This window comes from Petromyzon marinus, chromosome 6 (assembly GCF_048934315.1).
Source record: "Petromyzon marinus isolate PM22_M1 ecotype Great Lakes invasive population chromosome 6, UKy_Petmar_22M1.pri1.0, whole genome shotgun sequence".
NCBI lineage: Eukaryota > Metazoa > Chordata > Hyperoartia > Petromyzontiformes > Petromyzontidae > Petromyzon > Petromyzon marinus.
This window is the reverse complement of record NC_133672.1, coordinates 9,441,299-9,465,224: the sequence shown is the minus strand read 5'-3', so window position 1 is coordinate 9,465,224 and position 23,926 is coordinate 9,441,299. Positions and strand designations below refer to the sequence as shown.

The window sequence follows — 23,926 nt, the reverse complement described above, 5'->3', positions numbered from 1 at the left end:
TTTAATCAACAAATTCTAATTACATATTTAAATCATTTGTCAAATCATGGCTAGATGAAGGCCTCTCCATGCTTTGTCGGCCAAAGGTAGATTTCAACCATATTTCACCATGCCTGTCAATGCGGGTTGGTGAAGGTGGGGTGGTCCCAGGAGCACCTCATATATCATTCGCCACTGATGTTAGCCATGAGTGGAAATTAAATCCCAGGTCGCTGGGAATATCGTGCAGTGTACCATCAACCCCTGTGAAACCACTCCCAGATATGCATACATCATGATTTTTTTACAGTACTTACGTCTATTAATATGTGCCAATCTAACTATGTTAATGCCGTATGCACAGGTTGATATTTAGTTATTGCCATACTGACAAAAAATACTTGTTGGCGTTTAACTGTTAACGTTGTTTTCAAGTTTATATCATACAATATAATTTTCAAAATAAAATATATAATGCAGAAAAATATATAGTTGCGCGCCTGCATACGTGAATTGACAAAGCGCTGTATATTTGGTATATTGTTTTATCTTTACAATTTAATCAATTCAATGTAACTGCAGTAGAGTACAGCAGACGTTATCTGGGGTAATGTGGGGGGGGGGGGGGGGGTGCCTACCCCGGATTCATTTATCTGTGGTAGCTATCTGGGGTCTCACTTGGTTATTTCACTTGGTTTGGGCCCAGGTTAAATCTGGATAAACTTGAGTTCTCACTCGTATAATTCCAGGTATATGGGGTATACACCCTGGAAAACTGGATTTGAGTTCGCGATCGGATAACTGGAAGAGCGATTCGTGCTCCGTCAACCCCGGATAACTGAATCCCCGGATAACTGAATCCCCGGATAACTGAATCCCCGGATAACCAGACCTCTGATAATCAGAGTTCTACTGTACTTGATCATCATATAGAATCTAATTACATACAAGTGTCCTTAACTGTCCTCATCTCTGTTGAAGAAATAATAAAAACTGCCACTCGCAAGTTAAGCACTCAGCGCATTACTGTGGCCAGGGTTGTGGTACAATTATGGGCTGCCCTTTTGGCTAAGCTGACCTCACACTTAAAGCCTCAGAGAGGGCATTGTAATGACCGCATCAGCATGGCCCTGTTATTGTGGCCCATTACACTGGGACAGTCGGTCCCAAACAAGAACTTATGAATATGACTTTGATGCAAACAATCGTGAAGCAAACACACGTTTCTGCAGGGCTTGGCGTTATTTTGGAACAGCTGTTAAGGTCACGGTGTTTGTGTTGTCCGAAAGGGATTTGCATTGAAAACATTTACGGGAAAAGACCTTCGCTGTAAGAGTCATGTGACTGATGAATATTAAATACCGAATGCATTGTTTAAAGCAAAGTGAACATAACAAGTTTTTTTCTTCTATTAGGGTAGAGAACAATAACTATACAAGTTGCTTTGAAAAACACATATCTAATGCAACATTTTCTTAATGCTATTTATTTTCCTTTATCGTTTATGAACTGGCCTTTCTTTGTATTCAATTCACCTAATTAATAACTTTAAAGTATGTTGTGTGTGCGATTACGTTCCTCGGTGAATGAATTACCTCTGTGCAGTAAACTTTTTTTAAAATAGCTTCATTAAAATAAACGTGAAAATGGGAAGTCATTTAAATACTGTAATAGTAAACCACTAAATCCAATGCCATGAAAATCAAGACAAACGCTTCTCTCAGACTCTTAAACAAATGTAATGCCACGAAACAATGTACAGTATATGCAAAAATGTTTTTTTTCTCACTTATGACCGAAGGGAATATTTTCTATTTACAGGGTTTATCCATGGCAAATGCAAAGTAATCTATAACATCATGATGCTGATCAATTGAGCACACCTTTAGCATAATCGTAAATGTATGTGAAGGTTGTTAACATCCTTTGGAGACGTATGATGTTTGTTTTCCTGCAAATAAACAACGAATGAAAACCGAACATCATGCTTGAGTGTTGTTTAATGCCACAGCACTGTGTTTTTAGAGGCGTTGCACACATTTTAAGTTTATTTGTAATTTTACATCGCGGTGGCTTTTCAACCACACTAAACAAAACATCTATATGATATATTTGTCCAGAAAAGCCTTCACAGGGGGTCTCAAAACCTTTTCAGAATGGTCCACGAACACGGTATGAGACATGTAACGACTCATCGCCCTCCTCAAGTAATGTTATGAACTCGCAATATGATATTACGATATGTTTTGAGAATAAAATGCTTTGTACAATTTTTGTTACCATCTCGTTTCTACTGTTTCTACTGTTTCTCACGTTTCCTGCCTTGATTAGATTCATTAATATGCTTTAAACATGCTGAAATAAGTGGCTACTCGTGGATGCAGGGATCGCATGCGCTCATTATATACAGTATGCATGAATAGAAAACATTATTCTTACACACACACTTCAACGCATATATCGTGAGGCTAAGAATCAATTAATTAATGCATCGTTACACCTCTAAATAGTTACAAGGCTAGTCACAAGTGTTATTTTTATAGAAATTCCATTAATGTTAGAACCAGCTGTGATTAACATGAAGGACGCTGATTTATACATTTGGATATGTACATATATAACAAGTAAGACATATGTTGGCTAGGTGAGCCCTACTCTACTAAAATAGTGCACAGAACGCTTCGTGGTAAATTTAAACCAAAGTAACCCCGAATCAAACTGCTGATGTCTCATAATTTACAGAAAGACACAATTGTCTGTGCACGTGATGAACGCTTCAACGACCAGTTTATAAGATGATGTAAAATGACCGTGTTTTTCTGATTCATTTGGCCTGTGCCTGTGTCCAACATATGTATGTCAGGGAATGACTGTAACATCATAAAACAATGGACCGTTATGGGATAAACTCAACTATTGAACTCCAGTACGACTCTGACAAGCAAATAGGACCGTTGTTGTGTTCAAAGTTATTTGTTATGAATAGGCGTCTGTTGTCGGGAGACACCACAACTTCACCACAATTGAAGCTTCTTCTTTACGCAGTCTCACATTCGAGTGTTTACTGGCGTGCAGAGATTCTGCCAATGCAGTTACAACTGACACAACACATTACCTAATAAGCACTCTGGGAAATAGTGTGATTGATCAATATAGAAATTTTATCATGCTTGTAATTGATACATCTATATGAATAAGTCACTTCTAATGCCAGCAAGTCAATGGAATGTGTCGCTTTATGAGCGTGCAACATGATTATTACAGTTTATTATTAAATGTTAGTCTTTATTTTCTAATTCTGCACAAGTAACGCGCGCATAGCAGCCTCGTATATACATATCTCTGAAGTGACGCTGTAGTCCACAAATTGCCACTTCAAATAACGCCATTTGTGTGCATTTATCAAGGGAAGTCTCGCTGCGTCTCAGCGGGTCGTGCGTTTGATTGATTGGCCAATAGCTTTTTTTAGTAGCGTTTTGAACGAAGGTGACAACATCTGCCCCAAGATTTATCGGCGTTCGTATTCATCTAAGCCGCTTGGCTCACTTTGACAGCGGCGTTGCCGCAGAGTGACCACAGAGAATCTCAACATCATCATCATTATTATTATTCGCGTGTCACAATTCTTTAAGTCCTTAACAATAAAGGTACTTAACGTACAATTACGAGCAAGCACAACCATCGTTAACAGAGTTAAACGTTAATTTGTAAACACAGACTAATACGAGACAACATCTTCATGCACTCTGTTTGCATTGTTTCATCGAAACCCTTCAGGTCCCACGCCCCCCCCTCCTCCTTCCCCCATTCAAAATCGTGACCGGAATGCACGAGTGGGGCGCAACCCCATTGTTTTCGTGCCCACTTAAGTCGGCGACGAATGAAAAGCAAGTCCTGGCATGCCCTGCAACAACCTTTTTGCTCACCTGCAAGTGTGCACTCACTACAGGATTTAATGTGAAGTCACATTTAACACTCATCGTCAATTCACTACCGGACGAGACCTCCACAAGCCGACGCCCTCTTTCTCGCCATCTCTCGCGGTCCTTGGTGGACGTCCTCCCTCCCGGACCCGTTCACTGCCACTCCCATCATTATCCTTGACCATGGTCATCGTGCTTTCCAGCGACGATGCGTGCTGCTCAAGTCCGCTCACTTTTTTTTTCTTCACTTTTTTGTTGTCGCTAAATTTTCCAAAAAAAAAAAACCGCAGGTGAATATTATTACACTGAAAGACAGAACGCGGAATCACACACGGAACAGGGAACATAAGGGAATCTGATGCATTGTATCATCCTGTTGTTATACTGCTGTATATTAGAAGAAAACAAGTTTGGCTGGCTGGCTGGCTGCATTCCCGGCTGGGCTGGCTGACGCGCGGACAAGTGTCCGGTGGTGACGACTAAATGAGGCATATTTATGGTGGCTTGGTGGTAGTGGTAATGTACTGGAGAGTGCTTCGTGTACTGTGCTATAACCCGACCAACTAAGTTCAATTCCTGGCCGGGATAACAAGATAACATGATATCAGAATATGCATTTATACTGGAGGAATATGATTAGGTATAAAGCTATTTTTCACAGATGTCCATCATGGCCAAGCGACGTCGTCTGAACCGGTCCTGCCATCGCCCAACCCCACTCTTCACTGTCCCTCACTGACCAGCGTGGTGAAGTATGGTCAAACAGCCCCTATAAATCGATACTGCATAAGGATGCTTTCATCCAGCAGTCGATTGACTGAGGGTTGTAATTTATTATTTATGTTAATGTCTTCAAGTAGGTTTAATGAGTTGCGAGCATTCAGCCATTCAACAAATACAATTCGGCACATGCATTCTTATGTCTACAAGTGTGTAAATCCAGCTTGTTTTACCAATCCACCGTTGGATGAGGACCACCTTAACACCATGCTGGTCGGTGGAGTTGTGTGACCATACATCGCCCACGATGGTCTGTATGGACTGGTGAAGTATTAAATCATAATTGGCAGCTGGCATGTCCGTATTCTTGCTCAATGATAACATTTAAAGAGACAAAAACGATTCGTTAGATAAAAACGCATTGTCGTGGAATATAACAAAAAAAACCCACCCGCGTCGTTTTCAAGATGACATTTTCACGCACTATCAAGAGTGCCCTGTCCACGTGTTTGCTGTGTTGTACACGTATGTTAACACAGTGACGCTAAAACGCTCACTCAGCAGCCTTTCAATATGGTTCACACATTCATTACGTGACAACAACAAAACCCCCACTTGTTGAACGACAAATATACACAAACGACGCCTGGTGAGAAGGATCTTTATTTTACAAACCTCAGATATAACCGGCAAGTTTTGTCGATCGCATTCTCTTCAGGTGAGCACTTCGCTGTGGTATTTGTCTAATTCCACGCTTCACCGAATACAGAAGGCCCAATATACAAAACACTGCTGGGATCCACTCCCCCTGCACGTTAAATGTTACATTTTTAAGAGGCAGACAATGAGTCTCCTCTGTCCTGTGTGCCCGCGCCAGGCGAAGTTTTGGCCATTGTTCAAACAAATCTCTGGAATGATAAATTCAAGTTAAACCAAGCAATCCCGTTAACATCAATAAGCAAATATACATTTAGTTTAATACAACTCAATGCATTCGTCAATAAAATTTACCAAAAAAAGAGGGACAGTCCAGTTTCGTTGTCGACGACCTTTAATGGGCAAAGACTCATCTCCGCGACAGAGACATGTTTCATAGAAAATTTACGTTTAAAGTTTATTTTGTCTAATCAGGCGAGAGCGCAAGAGGCCAGGGTTGGAGTCTCATTTGCAACAGTGACATGGGTCACTGAAAATGACAGAAAAAACAGCACAGTACAGCATTGAATAGAAATCAGAGCAAAATATATATCTAATTGCTGTGAAGGGGTATTGCTCAAAACGTGACCGATTGTACATACACGTTTTTATTTCGGAAGTTATTGACGAAATGTGTTCAGTTTTTGTTATTTGTGCACCATCGCCAACGTGGTGTGACCATTTTTGTTGTTACAATTAGTTGCAGTGCGACAAATTCAAGTCTTAACGATGTAGCAATAAAAAAAATGTTCATGCCATTTGTTACGTGTGCGACATTTCACAGACACAAATGACCGTAAGCAAGCTAACTGGCAATTATATATTTGTTGGTATCCCCTTGTGGATGAAAGAGTCGTGATCAGGCGAATTTTAATTATTTCTCTGTCTGCCAAGTATTCTCGCAGAGCTCGACACGCTACAACAGGAGCTCTAAAAACTTCAACACTTACGCGTTAGAGTGTAAATTATGTGCAATACTCAATACTTATCACACGCATCGTCCTCATGTGCTAATTGGTTATCGCGAAAAGATTGACCAGGCTCAGACACCATGTAATATGCTTCGTGAGTTTTGGTTTGAGAAATAAGTCAGGTCTGGTCAATCTTGTTTATTCTTCAATATGAGCCAGGCAAATTTCGTAAGTGTCGTGTCTTGTGTTTGGTTATGATTCCGGTCTGAAATGACAACCGCTGCCATAAGTCACACGGTATTCCACGAAATCGTAAGGCCTTTCTTATAACACGCGCCTGCTGTTGAATCATACTATTGCGATAATGCGTTTAGCAAACAGTATCTGAAATATAACAATATGTTTTACGATTTTTACCCCTTTGTCAACAAAAATAACCCCTCTATTATGAACAAAACAGGTGTAAAGATGTTAAAACGCCAAACATACTTATTCTTCAAGGAATCCTGTCTGCAGTAACCACACGTAACGGTGCTTGTGGTGAACATGCAAACAAAAAAATCATGCTCTGATACTATATGCATTTTGCTTTGAAACTGATTGGTTTACACCAGAGACAGCTTTCTTTGGAGCCTCGTCTCAAAGTGTTGGACCGGAGAAGGCCAAAAGGCGAACAGCACATGGCTAATCCACTATCAGGGAATTTATAGCTCTGGGCGAGCAGCTACAATATGGGACGCATCTGAAAGTAAATACCATCACGTATACTTGTCGTGTAAGACAATAAATAAAAACCCGAAACAGATGGCTTTCGTGGACATAGTTACCGATTTTATTGTAACCCACAAAACCAAAAACATTTCTGACCGGTATCGGTAAAACAAACGCAAACGCACCCACGTATGTCTTTTTTTTACGTAACCACTCCGGTTCTCCAACCTTCCACGCCCTGCGGCACGCTGAGCTGCGGCTAGGAATAGCGTGCGTGCGCGCACGTGATGGGAAACTCCTCCGCTGTCGTCACTGTTTGTGTTGGAAACGGTAATCCGGTGCGACAACACCAAATATGGTCATGCCTTACGCGCGCCCCACCCACGCAGGGCATCCCCCACCGCGGGAACAAACCAATGGCGGAGGCAGTAGACTGACGACCCCTTATATAAATGTTCGCCGCTCGAACGCTTAAAAGGCGCAGCACCAGTTTACCACGCTCGGCTAGTACGCACATCGACAATTTTATTATTGCATATAAGACGCGTACACGTGTAATTGTTTCGTTTTGAGAATAATGGAAGGCTGGTTGGAACAAATTTCACATCTCCCACCCCCCACAATTGGAGCGTAGTTGGTAGAGTCCGTCTCGGAACTCCCTATTTAAGCGGCGCGAGTTGCGTGTTGTGGCGTCATTCGCTGGGGTTTCTTCTCAGTCAAGTTGCTGCTTCAGCGCAGTTGCAGCTACGGCGACGACCGCTGCCGTTCGGAACGAACGAGAGACGCCGGGAGGGGGGCACGACAAAAGGACATCCCGAGCTGCGGATCCATCCACCTCCTTCGCCATGTACACCGAGCAGTGTCCCGCTTACGACAGCCTGTCGCTCTCCGCAATGCTGAGCGTGGAGTCGGCTGGTGCGGACCTCATCACCCTGCCTGCATGGAGCGGATCAGCATCGGCTTACCAGGTGGGTCCCCGACCACACGCGCCAGAGGAGAGAGTGGTGCCGGTGGTGGTGGTGGTGGTGTTGTTGGTGGTGGTGCAAGTTGACACGGTGTCTATTCCCACCCGGGACGCCTGTTGTGTAATTGGATTTTGCGTGTCTCTCTTTCTCCCCCTGGTCGTGTCTCTCTTTCTCCGCGTTCTCTGATTGTCTCCCTCCATTTACTCACGACGATGAACCGCCACTTGGTTGTGCTATCATTTGTGGCTGAGTCGCTTCTGAAAAAAAACGAGCCACCTCGCTCGGTGTGCTTTTACCTGGTTTAAGTAAAACCTAGTTTAAAAAAAATTGAAATTCTTTCGCACCGTACGTAGCCAACCGCGCTAATCGGAGTTACTGTAGGATATTTCTAAACCACCCTCGGCGACATAGTGACCCACGTTCGCCTGGACGAACATCGTCAGTCACAATTGTATAGCAACAAACACAGTTATGTCGATGAGCGAAGGGAGCGGTGGATTAGTGGTTAGCGAGGAAACGCACGGCTACCATCATCGGGCAACATTGGATGCTGTGTACACTATAATTTATATTGATCAATGTTCATGCGATTACTTCATTATGCATATACTACCGGGCAACTGTTGAAAACAAAAACAAATAACGTTCATAAGCTCGTCGAATTCCTCCGGTATTAAAGACATGCTCTGACTGTGACATTGCAGTCGGAGCAGAGTTAAAGTGTGTTGTGGTGGTAGGGGTTCGGGGGAGAAAGCGACGTGACAGCGCGACACCTGCAGGAACCACCGTCAGACGATTGAGTTAAAGCGCCGAGTGCCCGAATACAATCGCTGGCAAAAAAAAAACTCTGGCTCTTCTCAGCTCGCCGCGATCGAGGTGTCTAATTGAACACCCCACGTGCGAAGCGCCCCGTAGAGTTGCGTGGGAGGAGGCGGAGGAGAAGGAGGGGGCGACGCGATGCACTTCACACTTTGCTGCTGCGTGGCGATGCGCACACCCAATGATATCAGCCAGCCCAGGAACACGCGTCTCTCTGCAGTGATTGATAGCCAGGGTGGCTTTGTAGGCAGCCGTGTTTGTCGGTGGTGTTCGACCGATTAGCGCGGTGGGCTTCGTACGGTGCGTAAAGAAGTTCAACACGTAACTGTTTTAAGGGATGCGAGTGAAAATGGTGTCGTGAAAAGTACTGTCAAAAAAAACACACAATCGTTGCCGGTGTTTTGGGAGGTTTCCATATAAATGTATAATTGGATATCTAATGGATAACTGTTTTACATGTTCAATTTAGGTCATTATTCATTGAGAGATTATTACAATCTTTACATTGCAGGGCCCCATGGTGTATAGTACAGTCTCAAACTATTCGTTTATCAATCTCTGGCTTTTGTGTCTCTGCAATAAAGCAGGGTCGTTGCATAACACGTCGCCTAGTATGTTTTTCTCCTAAGTGCAGTATAATTGATAAATGCGTTTGTATTATTTGCACGTATGCACCACTGCCAACCCAATATCACTGTTTTGCATTTTTGTAAATTCCCTTTGGTTATGTAATGTGGATGAATATTTACATATCCCATACGACCCAGGTTAAAGTCATTTACCCGCTCAAATGTACTTGAAATTGAGATTGTCGCATGTTTATAGACCCGACTCAATTGTAGTAATTCCCACATTTTCGTGGCAGCAGTGAGTCTATCCAAAGCACAACTCCTGCTAAATATACCCAAGGCAGCCGTAGCTGCTGTTAAAGTGACTGTACATTTAAAAAAAATGATTCCACTTGTCACATAAAAAAAAACACAATCTAACCCTCGCCCATACGTGTGTCCTGTAGGAATACAGTACGCTGCCCACTCTCGACACCGACTCGCAGTGGTTGTCACAGCTGACGGAGAGCAGCAGCAGCAGCGGCGGCAGCAGCAGCGGTGCTCCCGCGCCAAAACGGAGGGGCCCTGGAAGGCCTCGCCCTTACGGACACCCGACCCCAGCTGTGGGGCAAGGGTCTAAGGGCGGCCGCGCCAGAAAGGAGCAACAGGTTAATAATAATAATAATGCACACCTTTGTCAATGTCGCGCTGGGCTTGATTTAAATAGATACGTGCAGAGCAAAGAGTCGGGTGGGCATGCTAGTTTGGCGAATTTGCACAAAAAAATGTGTAGCTTAAGTGTGAGTGTTGAGTACAGACCTAATCTGCTATTTATCACAAATATATGCAACGTCGTAATTATTAGAACACAGGGATTAAATCGATCTGTGGACTTTAAATATAGTCGCAGAGCATTTTGGATGCGGGTGCATGAGCAGTGTGTACAAGTCGGTTAAACGTAACTGACGACGCGTGCCCATGTGTGCGGAAAACGCACACATGCGCCACACAACAGTGCAGCCGAGACTGATGATTCAACACACTAATGTGTGTGTACCCCTTGTGTGCTACTGCAGCTCAGTGCGGAGGACCAGGAAAAGATGCGAATCCGCCGGGAGCGGAACAAGGTGGCCGCTGCCAAGGTCCGCACGCGGCGCCAGGAGCTGACCGACATGCTGGAGGCGGTGGGTAACCCCGACACACGGCAAAGTTCACTCGTGGCTCTGAGCCTGTGCCCGAGGTTCCATTTAGTAGTAGTTGGTTATATTCGGTGAATTGGCACATTTTTTTTCTTAAAACAGCTATTGCCTCAATCCACGTGCAATCACATTATTTTAATGAGTATCGTTTAAATGCGGCATTAAATACGTATACGTTTTCATTGTTCGGAAGATTGAAATAGTATTGTACCAACTGGCTTTCTGAAAAATCGATCAATAGAATGGTATACCATCAATTAATCATAATTGCTTTTATATAGCACTGTGATGCACAGATTGACACCGATAAATGACGTCAAGACCAGTGTGTGTAAAACTCGACTTCCTCTTTGCAGTAATGGAGCTGGCACAAATATCACTCTTGAATTAAATGGTGCAATTAGCCAACACGCTCTAACCATGTCCCCCTTTCATTATGCTATTCCAGGAGACGGCTAAGCTGGCTGCAGAGCAAGCGACGATCCGTGCCGAGCTGCAGCAGCTGCAGAAGGAGCGGGAAGAGCTGGAGCTGATGTTGGCGACGCATGAACCCGCGTGCCTTTTGCAGCAGCCCGCGTGCCAATTGCAGCAGCCTGCGTGCCGCTTGCAGCACCCCGCACTCGAACAGACCTCGCCTGACTCGACCACTGGCTCCCAAGGGCTGAGGGCACTACGGCCCACAAACCTTCCACTGCCTCGTCTGCAGCTCAAACAGGAGCCTCACAGCCCCCTGTATGGACAGCAGCAGCAGCCGGTGGCTCGCAAGCATGAGCAACTGAGTAGCCAGCTTGCGCAGCCCTGCACGCAGCTACAACCAAACCACGAGGTGGAGTCTGCCAAGTCGCTGCACACACCCGTGGTGAGCTTGACGCCGTGCAGCGGGAGCGGCTCCTACGTCTTCACGTACCCGAGCCTGGCGGGGCTGCAGGACTTCCTGAGCAGCGAGTCTCACTCCTGCGCGTCAGCACTGCGTCGGCAAAGCAGCAGTGGCGGCAGCGGAGAACTGGGGGCAGTGGGCAGCGACTCGCTACTGTCCCCCACCATCCTCTCCCTCTGATGTAGTTCTGTCGTAATAGCTTTATTTCTACGAGTGGGGTTTGAATCCTTTACCTTTTTGTAATGCGTGGTGATTGCAGTCGGTAGTTCATTGCGCTGTGAATCAAGTGGTGACCATTCCCGTCCACGGCTCATGTCCGTGGTGAGCGATGTTTTGAACTGGTCCCGGACCACGCCTTCACTAATCCACACTAGCCATCGTGGTGAAGTATGGTCGGACACGCCCCATGTACCTGATAACGGCATCGGGGGAGGCCTTCGTCAATCGGTAGATTGGCACGGGAATGTAAATTATTAAAGTGGTGAAAAGTTACAATTTTACTATTGTTTCGCGAAAAAAATATTTCCTGTTTACGACTGATATATACACACTGTATATTACCTATTTGAGGCAAGATACCTTATTGTTATGCAATGTTTATCTACTGTGGCGATCATAGGTGGACAACAATAGCATTGTTGAAGTTTATGTAGGTTTTTGTACTGCTTACATTCTACATGTATTTCGGTGTATTGAAAACCTTTTGTGCTAATATTTTGATATCGATACTGTGAGCAGAGTCCTTGAGTGGCATTTTCAGTGTTATTGACTAGACTGTACGGTGTATGAAGAGAAGAAATGCATGTTTATACTGGGCACTTGTGTCTATTTGGCATTAATATATTTAACTGTTTACTTTGCAAAATTCACAAGTACTTTATAAAAATGTCTGTTAAGTATAAGAAACTGTTACTCACAACCTCCCAAATGATATTTCAGCTAAAACTTGAATGCGAGATGAGTATTAGTATAGAATTCCTATTAAATGCAATAACACTAACACCTTACACTCGAAGTGAATATTGTTTGGATAACTTAAATTGTACTTTTATAAAATCGTGCGTTTTTACATACGAGTGACACTGCCATTTCGTGATGTACACTTTATAATGTAGCTAAACTATTACAAATGTCTTCCAATTGCACAATTGGAGAAAATATTAAATACTTTATACACGTAAAATAGCGGCTGCTTGTCTTAATTCCAAGACACGTTATTCTTGACATGAAAAATAAAATCACGAGCCCTCTTTAAAGCATTCATTCAACGATTACAAATGTCTTCTATTTGAGCCGTTCGATACAATATGGAGTAATTTAGTTCAATGATTGATATCTATTTCAAAACATGTTTAATGTAACCCGTGCCCACCTGTCAGTGGTGGTGGTTCTCATTAAATCAAATAGTCAAGTTCAGTATTATTCCGGTGTATTATTTTTCCTCTCTGTTTCTGATGTTGCAGTACCGCACGTACACACATGCACCCACACGGAGTCTCAAGGAGATTATGATGGTGGGCCACAATAGTGCACATTTGTGTTCGTCAACGGGACCTGTAATGTGATCACACTGGATTCTTTACGCAGCCAACAGATGCAGCACTACTACCCCCCCCCCCCCCCCCCCACAGTGCTCCACGTGGCTCCGAGCTGCGAATCACGTATTTTTAGGCTTACTGCCCATCCACCCAAAGCCAAGCGCGATCAAATACTTCATGCCTCTTGCGAAATATCAGGCTGCTGGCAGACATGCAATTCCAGCACACTCACCACTAGAGGACGCGATCAGACCCATGCATGATCTACGTATAACACGTAGGCTATCGCGACCAATGTCATCCATAATAGAGGTTTTTGAGGTAAGATCGCGTAAATGTGTCGTTAAACCCGCCACCACCCGACAGCCAACGAGTAAGGGTTGTCACGTAAACAGAACGTGCCAATTCGTCACTAGTACAGCACACCGGTGTGTTGGAGAACCAAGCCACAACATTTACAATCTGAGTAGTACATTTCGCCATTAATTACAACTGGCTTCATCAGGCGACAGCCAGATTTGTGGCGAAGTCTAACTGTTTCATTTCTGCTCGGACGGGGTCTAAATGGTAAAATAAGTGTTTACTGAAAGAAAACGCATACTGACGCCTATCTGAATGTTGAGTCACACCATCACCCCGCACAGAAATCTGCTCTCATCAAGACGCTCAATCATCTAGCTAAGAAAGTGTCAGATCGTGACAGTCTGAGCAGTGAAATTCAACATGTGAAAGAAGCGCTGAAAATGAACGGTTACAATGATGCACAAATCAACAGGGCATTGAATGCCAAAACCAAATCAAATAACACGAGCATTCAAACTGCCCAAGTAATTAAAACTATTAAAAAAATACCATACATTGTGGGAGTAACTGATAAACTAGTCAGATGTTTGGAAAAATAAAACATCCAAGTCAGATTTGGCACGGTACATAAAATACAGCAATGTATATCTGGTACAAAAGATGTATTAAAGAAGCTATCAACAGAAGGTGTGTACAAGATCAACTGCACGTGTGGTAAATGTTATGTTGGGCAAACAGGACGAATGATCAGCACGAGACTAAAAGAACATCAGATAAATATAAAATTCTCCAAAATACAACTGTCAGCAGTAGCAGAACACGCGTGCCAACAAGGACACAATTGATGTTGAAGTTCTGTGCAAAACTAGCTACTACTGGCCAAGACTAATTAGAGAATCTATCGAAATTGAAGAAATAAAATAACTTTAATCGGATAGCTACCGCCTTAGTGCTGCGTGAAAGCGAATCATCAAATAATACATTATTCAAATGCATCGTTACAAAGCAGCATACTTCAATAGGGATTACTGTTGGTACGGCTATTTTAATAAACACAATAGACAGGAAGGACAAGTTCAAAGGGCTCGCCTAATGCACATGCTTAATGTACGTTGACTCAGTAATCCCCCCCACCCCCACGTGGCGCAAGAGCGCAGAAGCGTGGTCACCACATCTACAGTGAGGGAAAAAAGTATTTGATCCCCTGCTGATTTTGTACGTTTGCCCACTGACAAAGAAATGATCAGTCTATAATTTTAATGGTAAGTTGATTTGAACAGTGAGAGACAGAATAACAACAACAAAATCCAAAAAAACGCATGTCAAAAATGTTATAAATTGATTTGCATTTTAATGAGGAAAATAAGTATTTGACCCCCTCTCAATCAGAAAGATTTCTGGCTCCCAGGTGTCTTTTATACAGGTAACAAGCTGAGATTAGGAGCACTCCCTTTAAGAGTGTGCTCCTAATCTCAGCTCGTTACCTGTATAAAAGACACCTGTCCACAGAAGCAATCAATCCATCAGATTCCAAACTCTCCACCATGGCCAAGACCAAAGAGCTCTCCAAGGATGTCAGGGACAAGATTGTAGACCTACACAAGGCTGGAATGGGCTACAAGACCATTGCCAAGCAGCTTGGTGAGAAGGTGGCAACAGTTGGTGCGAAATTCGCAAATGGAAGAAACACAAAATAACTCAATCTCCCTCGGCCTGGGGCTCCATGCAAGATCTCACCTCGTGGAGTTGCAATGATCATGAGAACGGTGAGGAATCAGCCCAGAACTACACGGGAGGATCTTGGCAATGATCTCAAGGCAGCTGGGACCAGAGTCACCAAGAAAACAATTGGTAACACACTACACCGTGAAGGACTGAAATCCTGCAGCGCCCGCAAGGCCCCCCTGCTCAAGAAAGCACATATACATGCCCGTCTGAAGTTTGCCAATGAACATCTGAATGATTGAGAGGACAACTGGGTGAAAGTGTTGTGGTCAGATGAAAACCATAGCTGGACAAGCTTAGTGCAGGTGCCAAATTAACAATACAAACACAAATTCAAACTCACATTCATCAATAGCACTGCCTTAAAAGACATACATGTCCACACAATAGGTGACGTTTTGGGCTATGTCCCTTTTTAACAACATTGGAACAGTAGGCTCACAAACCTGTTACAGGTAAAACAAAATTGTATCACGTGTGTGTGAGATTCGACGATTTTTGTTTAAAAAATATTTTAAACATTATTGTGAATTGTAGCGCCTCTTGTAACAGAAGCCGTAAGATACCAGCCGAAAAACTGATTGGAAAGACCGACTTCTACTTAATAATAGCCTGTTGGTAACCACAATCCACTAAGACGGTGGTGTACGCTAACACGTGATGAGATTCTCTGTTGGAGTCGGTTCACAGTTGAACTGTAATGAAATTGGATGTGATGAGCTGCGGTTGTAAAAAAAACAAGTGTGGTGGATTATGCATGGCAAGGAGGCTTCAGTATGGAAGTAGCAGGTACTGCTATATATTTATATAGATTAAGCAGAGCCTTCCAAGAGTGAGTTTTAGTTTCATTTTAAAACATCTGTTTGATTTCTTTCAGTAAAAAAAATAGCAATGTAAGTTTCAGTGTAACTCGTGAAGCGAACTTCAACTGAAATATTTCCTGGGTTTTCGAGAACTCGTATAGTTGACTCGTGGTGCAGCCTTTTTACCCTTGCGCCAACTATTAATTGTCAGGATCAACTATTTTAAACATTGCAGTGAATGGTAGCGCATCTCGTGGCTACAGGAGTCACGCAAACCAATCACACAACGTGCGATTCGAAAAACACAAGTTCTTACACACGCGATTTGTAGCATTAGCGGTGGAGTTGACAAATTGATATTGATTGATAATTCGATGCATTGCTATAACCCTGCAACATATGCCGAGTCTAATACAAATGTAGGGTAACATTTCGTATTGCTTACCAATACAGAATGTTTCTCTGGCTGCCACTACTGGCGTCCTTTGCTGTGCTTTAAAGTACCGTTATGATGTGTGTCTGCGAAGAGATGGAATCCACCACGTGTCACTTATTTCGACTTAAATCGTATTCACTGCGTGAGCAATGCACCTGTCCAACAACAACAAAATCGACACAGTTATAATGGCTGTATACATTTGATCCTGTTCGCGAGAACGGTATATATTTTTGTAATGATGTATACATTTTGTATCCGTCCTGTACAGGACTTCATCTAAGCCGGGGTTGTGCGTGGCTGACCTGCAGAAAATATTTCCCTGCCAATTGACGGGGGATGCCCCAGAAAAATATATCCCATGAGAAATTCCCCACTCCTACCGTTGGTCGAAAAAGATGGAAACCCGGGTAACTATTCTCAATGCCAATATCGAGGTCTGCTAGCCAGGAATTGGCTTCGAGAGAGAGTTCATGGAGTTTACTAATCATCCTCTTTTGAAGGGGCGCAGACTCCAGTGGTTTACAATATAAAAGGTCCATGGTTTTGGTCATGGCCATAAACGCACGACTATGGCTTTTGTCTTTAATTTTGCATTCACGAAGGAGATTTGCTCATTGGCCTCTTGACACCCGGATAACTGAACTTCAAAGAACATTCTGTAGCCACCAGGGGGCAGAGTGCTGACACGGTCTCTCTCTTTTAACTTTGTTCGTCGCCAATTCGAAAGATACCAAAACAATAGCCTTTGAAGAAGCTTAGCCGATCTGCTTTTGGGTTCTAGCGCGTGCTGTTCGGAATTATGTCCGACGTTTCGCTCCACACGCTGGGAGCTTCTTCAGGAACTGACTCAGAGAGAGAGAGGTACAGCACCGGTGTGAAAACCCCACGCGGTGATAATAATTTACCTTTGTCAAGGTTGTCAGGACGGTGAATTGGCGCAGCGACGGACCCTTTTTTTACATGTAGACTAACTCCTTCCTGGTCCGTTCAGTGCCTACACATCTTCCTGGGAAAAAGTCAATAGAGTAAAAACAAAGGCTGCCGTGCTTTTAACGCCTGCGTCCCCTTAGTGAGAATTGCCAAGTTACTTATGATTGCGGTGTTTGATGTTTTTTGTCCCACAAATGGAAATCTGCAAAGGCTTTATTGAGCGTCCATGCACCGTGTCCTCTGAATTATCGTGCCGTGTTGAAAGCGCCTGCTTTCCACCGCGAGTAATGAAGATTGTGACTGCTTTTTATTCAAGTTTTTGGTGGCAAAATTTGGAATTTTATTTTAATAATAAAACGAATGGTATTTTGAACACACCTAACATGAATGATACCATTTGTGGTCGTGTTAAACGCTTGAATTATACTCTTTTTTAGAAACCATATCAGTTTTACAATGTCTGTGTTTAAATTATTGCGGTACTGTATATGCAGGAGTGATTTAACTTTTAAATATATATATAACTCACATTTTCAGTCTTCCTTACTAAACATTGTCCCTCTAAAGACTTCTGAACTGCTTACAAATGTGCCCGGTGTGAACACTACAATTTGCTTGAGTTGAAATTTTATAACATTATTTCCCCAATGGAAACTCATTCATGATGCCAAATGTTGATTCAGTTGTAAAACTATTTATAAAAATGTACATATCCATTTTACTGTAATCAGTTCAAATCTCCCATCAGCTTTAGCTGCATTTTCTCCACACACACAAATCCTGCTCTTTTAAAAGATCCATGAATAATATGCCATTGGAGTCCTCTTCATCTTGGGAACACTACCCGGGTCACCCGTGTAATAAAGCGTACTTAATAATTGATATTCTAATAATACTGGAATAACATTAATTCCCAACCAGAATCCCGTTATGTAAACTACCACACAACTAGCCACTTGTGAGTTATGAACACCTGTAAATACTTCAACCTGCTCGGGGAGGTCTTCATCTAGCAGTGGATTCATCATGGCCGATTGTGACAGCGCTATTACATTATGTCCCATCAGTTGTCATCGTCTGCATGTATTATGGATTCATAAACTATAAAATGCGAACGTTTGTGTACGTGGCAAAGGTGCTGTGAGGGTTCCTGTAAGAGTCTAGACATTGTGTAAACAAGCCAGGCGAGCTGTTGCCGCTTGCTTCAGCAGTAAACCAAGTGGTGCTCGCTCAGTAAAACCAAGGATGGTACAGTTACGTGCCGTGTCCTGACACCATCAGCCAGTGTTAATGTGTGATATTGTGGGTATGCAAAGTATAAACCACGCTGTAAGCAAACGCACAAGGGCTGCAACATTATTGTAAAAACTATTGACTTTATTGCAATGGTCAACAAAATAGTGCAAAAATAAATTAACACGATATATATTTACGAAATAAATACGCGTGACGATTACAGAAAATACATTATCAACGTAAATATACAATTAACAAGATGCCAGAAATACAACTTTCAGATCCTACATGCGTGATATACTCATAGAGAGTATATATAAGCAATGCCGGTTTTAGTTTCTGAATTCAACGTGAACATAACAGCTTATAACATTCATGGGATAATAGACAGCACAGTATTATTATTCCATTGAAGCTACCACCTCAATCAACTTTAACACATTGTTTCACAACATTAACAATGCACCATTTCAGTGGTATTGCTCGGCATGCACCTAAAACTTCTCAAAGAAGTATAAAGAAAATTGCATCTTTCAAATTAAGGAAGAATTGCTGCGACTTTTAAGCAGTTGGAAAGACGCTGTAGTGGAATGCATTTTTTTTCATAGGTGCAGGGGAAGATAGTCACTGACGGCGAGGAGGAAGAATTAAACGGCACGTGTCGGGGGTCAAAAACTGGGACGATTGTAGGGCGTGCGCTCAGAGGGAGAGGATGGTTGGGGAGAGCAACGCCTCTCCTCCCAGGTCTCCACTTCCGCTGCTGCTTCGCCGGCGCAACGCCGAGGCGCAGGAGCGCGGCTCAGAGTGCAGGAAGTCCTGCAGCCCCGCCAGACTCGGGTACGTGAAGACGAAGGCGCCGCTTCCGCTGCACGGCGTGATGCCGGGCGTGAAGCTCACCACGGGCGTGTGCAGCGGCTCCACGGCCTCCAGCGGGCACTGCCCCGGAGGCGCCACGTGCTGCTGCGGCTCTACGGCGGCCCGCGGGGGCCGGCCGCCCGCCTGCTCGTGCTCGCGAGGCGCGGGCCGCTGGTGCCGATGCTCGCTAGGAGGGCTCGGGGGCTCCTGCTTGAGCTGCAACGGGGGCAGGGGGAGGCTGGCGGGCCTGGGGGCGGGCAGGCCCGGGGAGAGGCGGGGGGAGTTGGCGCTCGGCACGTTCTGGTCGGGCTCGTGCTGCAGGCGGCACGTGGGCTCGTGCGCGGCCAGCACAAGCTCCAGCTCGTCGCGCTCCTTCTGAAGCCGCTCGAGGTCGGCGCGGATCGCCGACTGTTCTGCCGCTAGCTTGGCAGTCTCCTGGAGCAGAAAATGAATAAAGAAACGAGATAAGTATGGGATGGTACTTCACGTAGTTGTTTTTATCATGGGGTTACTCATCAGTATCGTCACTTACTCATCCCTTCAAAAAAAAAACGACTCCATGTGCAAAGCGTTTTGCCAACTTTGTCAATGTCATTATAACTTGTACCACTTAACTGGGTTTCACTGTGTCCAAAATATTAAGGTATTTTCAGATCCACATTACCTTGACAATTATACTGACTCTCTGTTTCAGCATTGGTTGATCAGTGCAGTGAATTAAATAAATAAAAACAGAGTTGGGCTACCAGTGGTGAAACTACTGAAAAAATATTGGGCCTGTGTCTGGCAGCCAGCTAACTGCCACAGGGCAGACATCAAAGGCTCTTGCGCGTGTGTGCGAGCAAGTCTGGGCATGCAAAGCCAAAGGAGGCAAAAGCTAAAGAAACAGCTAGATAACAGAGTTGAAGTTCACTGGCTTGTGGTGGTCGTGTTGGGTGGGTGGGTTGGTGAGTGGATGGATGTGCGAATGTTGAGGGTGGGTGGTTGGAAGAGAGACGCTCACCGCTTCTAGGGTCTCTGTGAGCTCCCGCCTCCGGTTGCGGCACTTGGCGGCCGCCTGCTTATTGCGCTCCCTGCGAATGCGGCGCCTCTCCTCCTCTTCGGCGTTTGCGGGCTCCTTGTCTCCTCTGCAGCTGCCGCTGCCGGGGCCCCTGCTGCCTTGGCCATACGGGTGGGTCCTGCTAGGTCCCCCACGCCTGGCTGGGCCCCCATGAACTCGCCCTGCCACCGCGGTCTGCAGCAGCCACTGGGAGTCTCCACCAATTGTGGCCAGCACGCTGTAGTCCTGGATTGGGGAAGACACAGAGATACCAGGTCAATTCTCCATACAGGCAGCTCTAATTGCACAGGCTGTGGTTAAATGTAGACTGTATACTCAGATATTTAATCTTTAAAAATATCTGATAACATGGCCATTCATAGCAATTAATTATTTGAAATCACATACAACTGCTGTATATAAACTGGAAAATATTATAGTTTTCAAGTTTAAATACTGCAGTTCCGTTACTATAATACACATTAATATAAAATGCTGGATAAGTGACGTGTATTATTTAATTAGAATGTATATTCCTATACCCGGTATTGTCTAACCGTAGCATTGTAATTTCCACGTGATTTGTACACGTAAAAAAAATATCACAAAAAAAAATTCGTTTCAAAAGTCGACAAGGGTGGAGGGGAGGGGAAAAGCATTATTTATTTTATTTAATCCACTAGTGTGTCTAAGTTATGTCGCAACAGGCACGACCGGACATGAATTATTTACACGCGCTCCAAAGCGTGGGTGGCGATAAGAGACTTGCGCCGTTTGACCGGAACAACACAGCATGAACTCTTGCGAAATGCTTCTTAAACTAACGTTCAGGGTAATATAAGGGTGGCACATTGCGCAACGAACACCAACAACAACCACCACCACCTCTCTCGCATTGGCAAGAAAAAAAAACCCGAGCACAGAGCAGTCTGTTGTGTAAGAGACGTGCACGAATCCACCCACATGCCTCTGGCTTATCAGTCGGACGCTAACCCCACCGTGAACTCGGCAGAGACGTTTCCCCCTGATATTGTTTGTACCCGTGACAAATGTTGTCCCTTTAAGGCTCGGCAAGTTTGTTAAAGCGACACGGACATAACGTCGATATAGTTACATCACGTTGGGCTAAAGGCCAATCGGATATAAAGTGTACGAGAAATTTCGATTACGAGAAAATTATGAACAAGAAGCGAAGATACTATCATGCGGGCATGATGAAGTAAGGCGATGCGGGTGGCATGATGGACAATTGACAGTACCGTATTCACGTGAAAACTGCAGTACTCAAATCTCTTGGGACTGATTACATTGACACACAGAGTTGTGTGCGCGTGTATATTGTATAGCACGGTGTATACAAGCTGTAACATTAATGTGAAACTCCACCGAATCAGTATTTAGACTGCAGGAGAAATCTGATGAGCCGAGAAGCTCTTGTTGACAGATGTCCAGTGCGGGCGGGTCAACGCTGTTTAAGTTCCTTCCATCAAACCCCAAACACGCGTGTCCTCCACACCGACAGGCTTAACACACACACACACGCATGTCTGCATGTCTGTGTACACACACACACGCATGTCTGCATGTGTACACACACACACGCATGTCTGTGTACACACACACACGCATGTCTTGTATCTGTGTACACACACACGCATGTCTGTATGTATGTGTACACACACACACACACGTGCCGAATACGGAACGTGTATGTGTGGAAATGAGCCGAATTCGACATGTCTGTATGTCTGTGTACACACACACATGCATGTCTTATATCTGTGTACACACACACATGCATGTCTTATATCTGTGTACACACACACACGTCTATGTCTGTGTACACACGCATGTATGTGTACACGTGTATATGTGTAAACACACACCACACACAACACAAAGTCCACGTTGACAAGCCGTCAAGTCGTTACCTGGCTGGCGTTGGGGGCCGCGGGGCTGTCCACGTGCGAGTACGAGTCCAGGGACGACATGTACATGGACTCGGCCGGCGAGGTGCTGCTACGAGACAGCGCGTCGTACTCCGCCGAGCGCAGCTCGGCATACATCTCCGTCATCATAACCACAACGTGCTTGGGTGAAGGAATATTTGGGAGAGAAAAACAAGAGAGTAATCGGCACCAAAGGACGTGAATCCGCGACTCGCTCGCTAACAAGTTTCACGTGAAGCGGCGAGCCGGGCTTTATATGCAGGCGGGGGAGGGTGTGGGGGGTAGGGGGTGTGGGGGGGTAGGGGGTGTGGGGGGTAGGGCGTCCTCCTCCCTCCCCCCACCACCACCACCGCACACGTGCGTCAATGGGGCGTACCACTTTGCACTCGGGGCAACGATGGGGGGGGGAGGCGGTTCCGTACCAGGTCACGGGCATCACGCTTCTCAAATCGTCAAATCGCCTCCTCCTACTCCTCCTGCCTGCCTGCTTACGATCCGCCTCGGTCGGTGTATAAGGAGTCTCTCCGTCTCGACGTGAGATTAATGTCGGGTTGTGCGCGCGGGAGGCCCTCCTCTGCACCGTTTACCGTAAACAAAACAAACAAAGACGTTTGCGACGCGAACGGAAATGTGCGGCGATTCGTTTGTTTGGACACGCGCCCTGGGTCGCCGCCGAATGGTAGCGTCCGGCCATTAAGTTCTCCCCCCACCCCACCCCCCCAGAAACCGCCCTATTGACGTCAGTTTCCGTCACTGCCCATATATGGACTTGGCTTCGGGGAGGATGGAGCGGGGCAGGGGCGCAGCGGCCACGTGGTCGCAGTGGAATCCCTTCGTCCCCCACCCCACACCCCCCTACACCCCACCCACCCCCTCTCGTATTCTAAAAAAGGAAATGCTAACTTCCGGCCCCGGAGATAGACTTTTGAGAAGGGAGACAAGCACAAATATTTAACTGGAGCACCATCTTTTTTTTTTCAAACGCCGATAACAGGATTAAGGATTCGAACGTTGAAAGTGAATGCTTTCCCAGCCGCCAATGTATCTGTTATGGCCACTGTTAGGCCGATCAAGTGGATGTTGCTTTGGATATAAAAGCAAACATGAACCAGAACGCCATCCATCCTGTTTACACACGTGAATACAAGTTTATGTTTTAATCTATTAGGCTTTCCAGGCCAATATGATCGAGACGCTTTTGACTGAGCAATCATACTTGGCTATCATCAGACTTTGTTCAACAGATGGAATGTCTGAAAAAATTTCTTTCGAGATATAAAAAATATATAACTCACATTCCAGATGGGACCAGCAGCCTGAAGCAACCTTCCCCTTGTACAGCCACTGCTGATAAATTATCATCACACGCGAAGTTCGCTCTTCTCCCTACGATTCTCCGTAGCGTTACGCACACCACTTTCTCTTTTTTTAGTTATTGCATTGTTTCTGTACTCAGGCCCCTTTGATGTTAAAGCAGTGACAATTACTCCACTAATAATGAATATAAGATATCTTACATTTCACTGGAGCCAAATTAACATTTCCTAGAGAACAAAAGTTTACGGCATATTGAATGGAATATATATTTAATGTGCAATATACATATATACAAAAAAATCAGTTTGGTTGACAGTATTATCCACTGCAGGTTGAAGGCCTCCCCGAGTTGTTACTATCTCTCACGATCCTGAGATGCAAAAATCCATCTGGCGCCTCCACACGAGCTGCTTTCGTCGCTGAGTTTTAGCGTGAACGTCCTCT

The 23,926-nt window shown here is 44.7% G+C and overlaps 2 protein-coding genes across 2 annotated transcripts; one reads left to right on the top strand and one right to left on the bottom strand.

Moving 5' to 3' along the window:
• Positions 1 to 7,611: 7,611 nt before the first annotated feature.
• Positions 7,612 to 11,652, top strand: LOC116939548 (uncharacterized). Its single transcript, XM_032948075.2, has 4 exons — positions 7,612 to 7,908; positions 9,740 to 9,940; positions 10,349 to 10,456; positions 10,920 to 11,652. The coding sequence occupies exons 1-4, from the start codon at positions 7,786 to 7,788 to the stop codon at positions 11,526 to 11,528; spliced, it is 1,041 nt and encodes a 346-aa protein (XP_032803966.1). The 5' UTR covers positions 7,612 to 7,785; the 3' UTR covers positions 11,529 to 11,652.
• Positions 11,653 to 18,874: 7,222 nt separating this feature from the next.
• On the bottom strand, positions 18,875 to 22,410 carry LOC116939549 (protein c-Fos-like). The gene is made up of 3 exons (XM_032948077.2): positions 22,148 to 22,410; positions 20,181 to 20,462; positions 18,875 to 19,612 (listed from the first exon to the last, which is right to left on the bottom strand). The coding sequence occupies exons 1-3, from the start codon at positions 22,292 to 22,294 to the stop codon at positions 19,022 to 19,024; spliced, it is 1,020 nt and encodes a 339-aa protein (XP_032803968.2). The 5' UTR covers positions 22,295 to 22,410; the 3' UTR covers positions 18,875 to 19,021.
• Between the last annotated feature and the right edge of the window lie 1,516 nt (positions 22,411 to 23,926).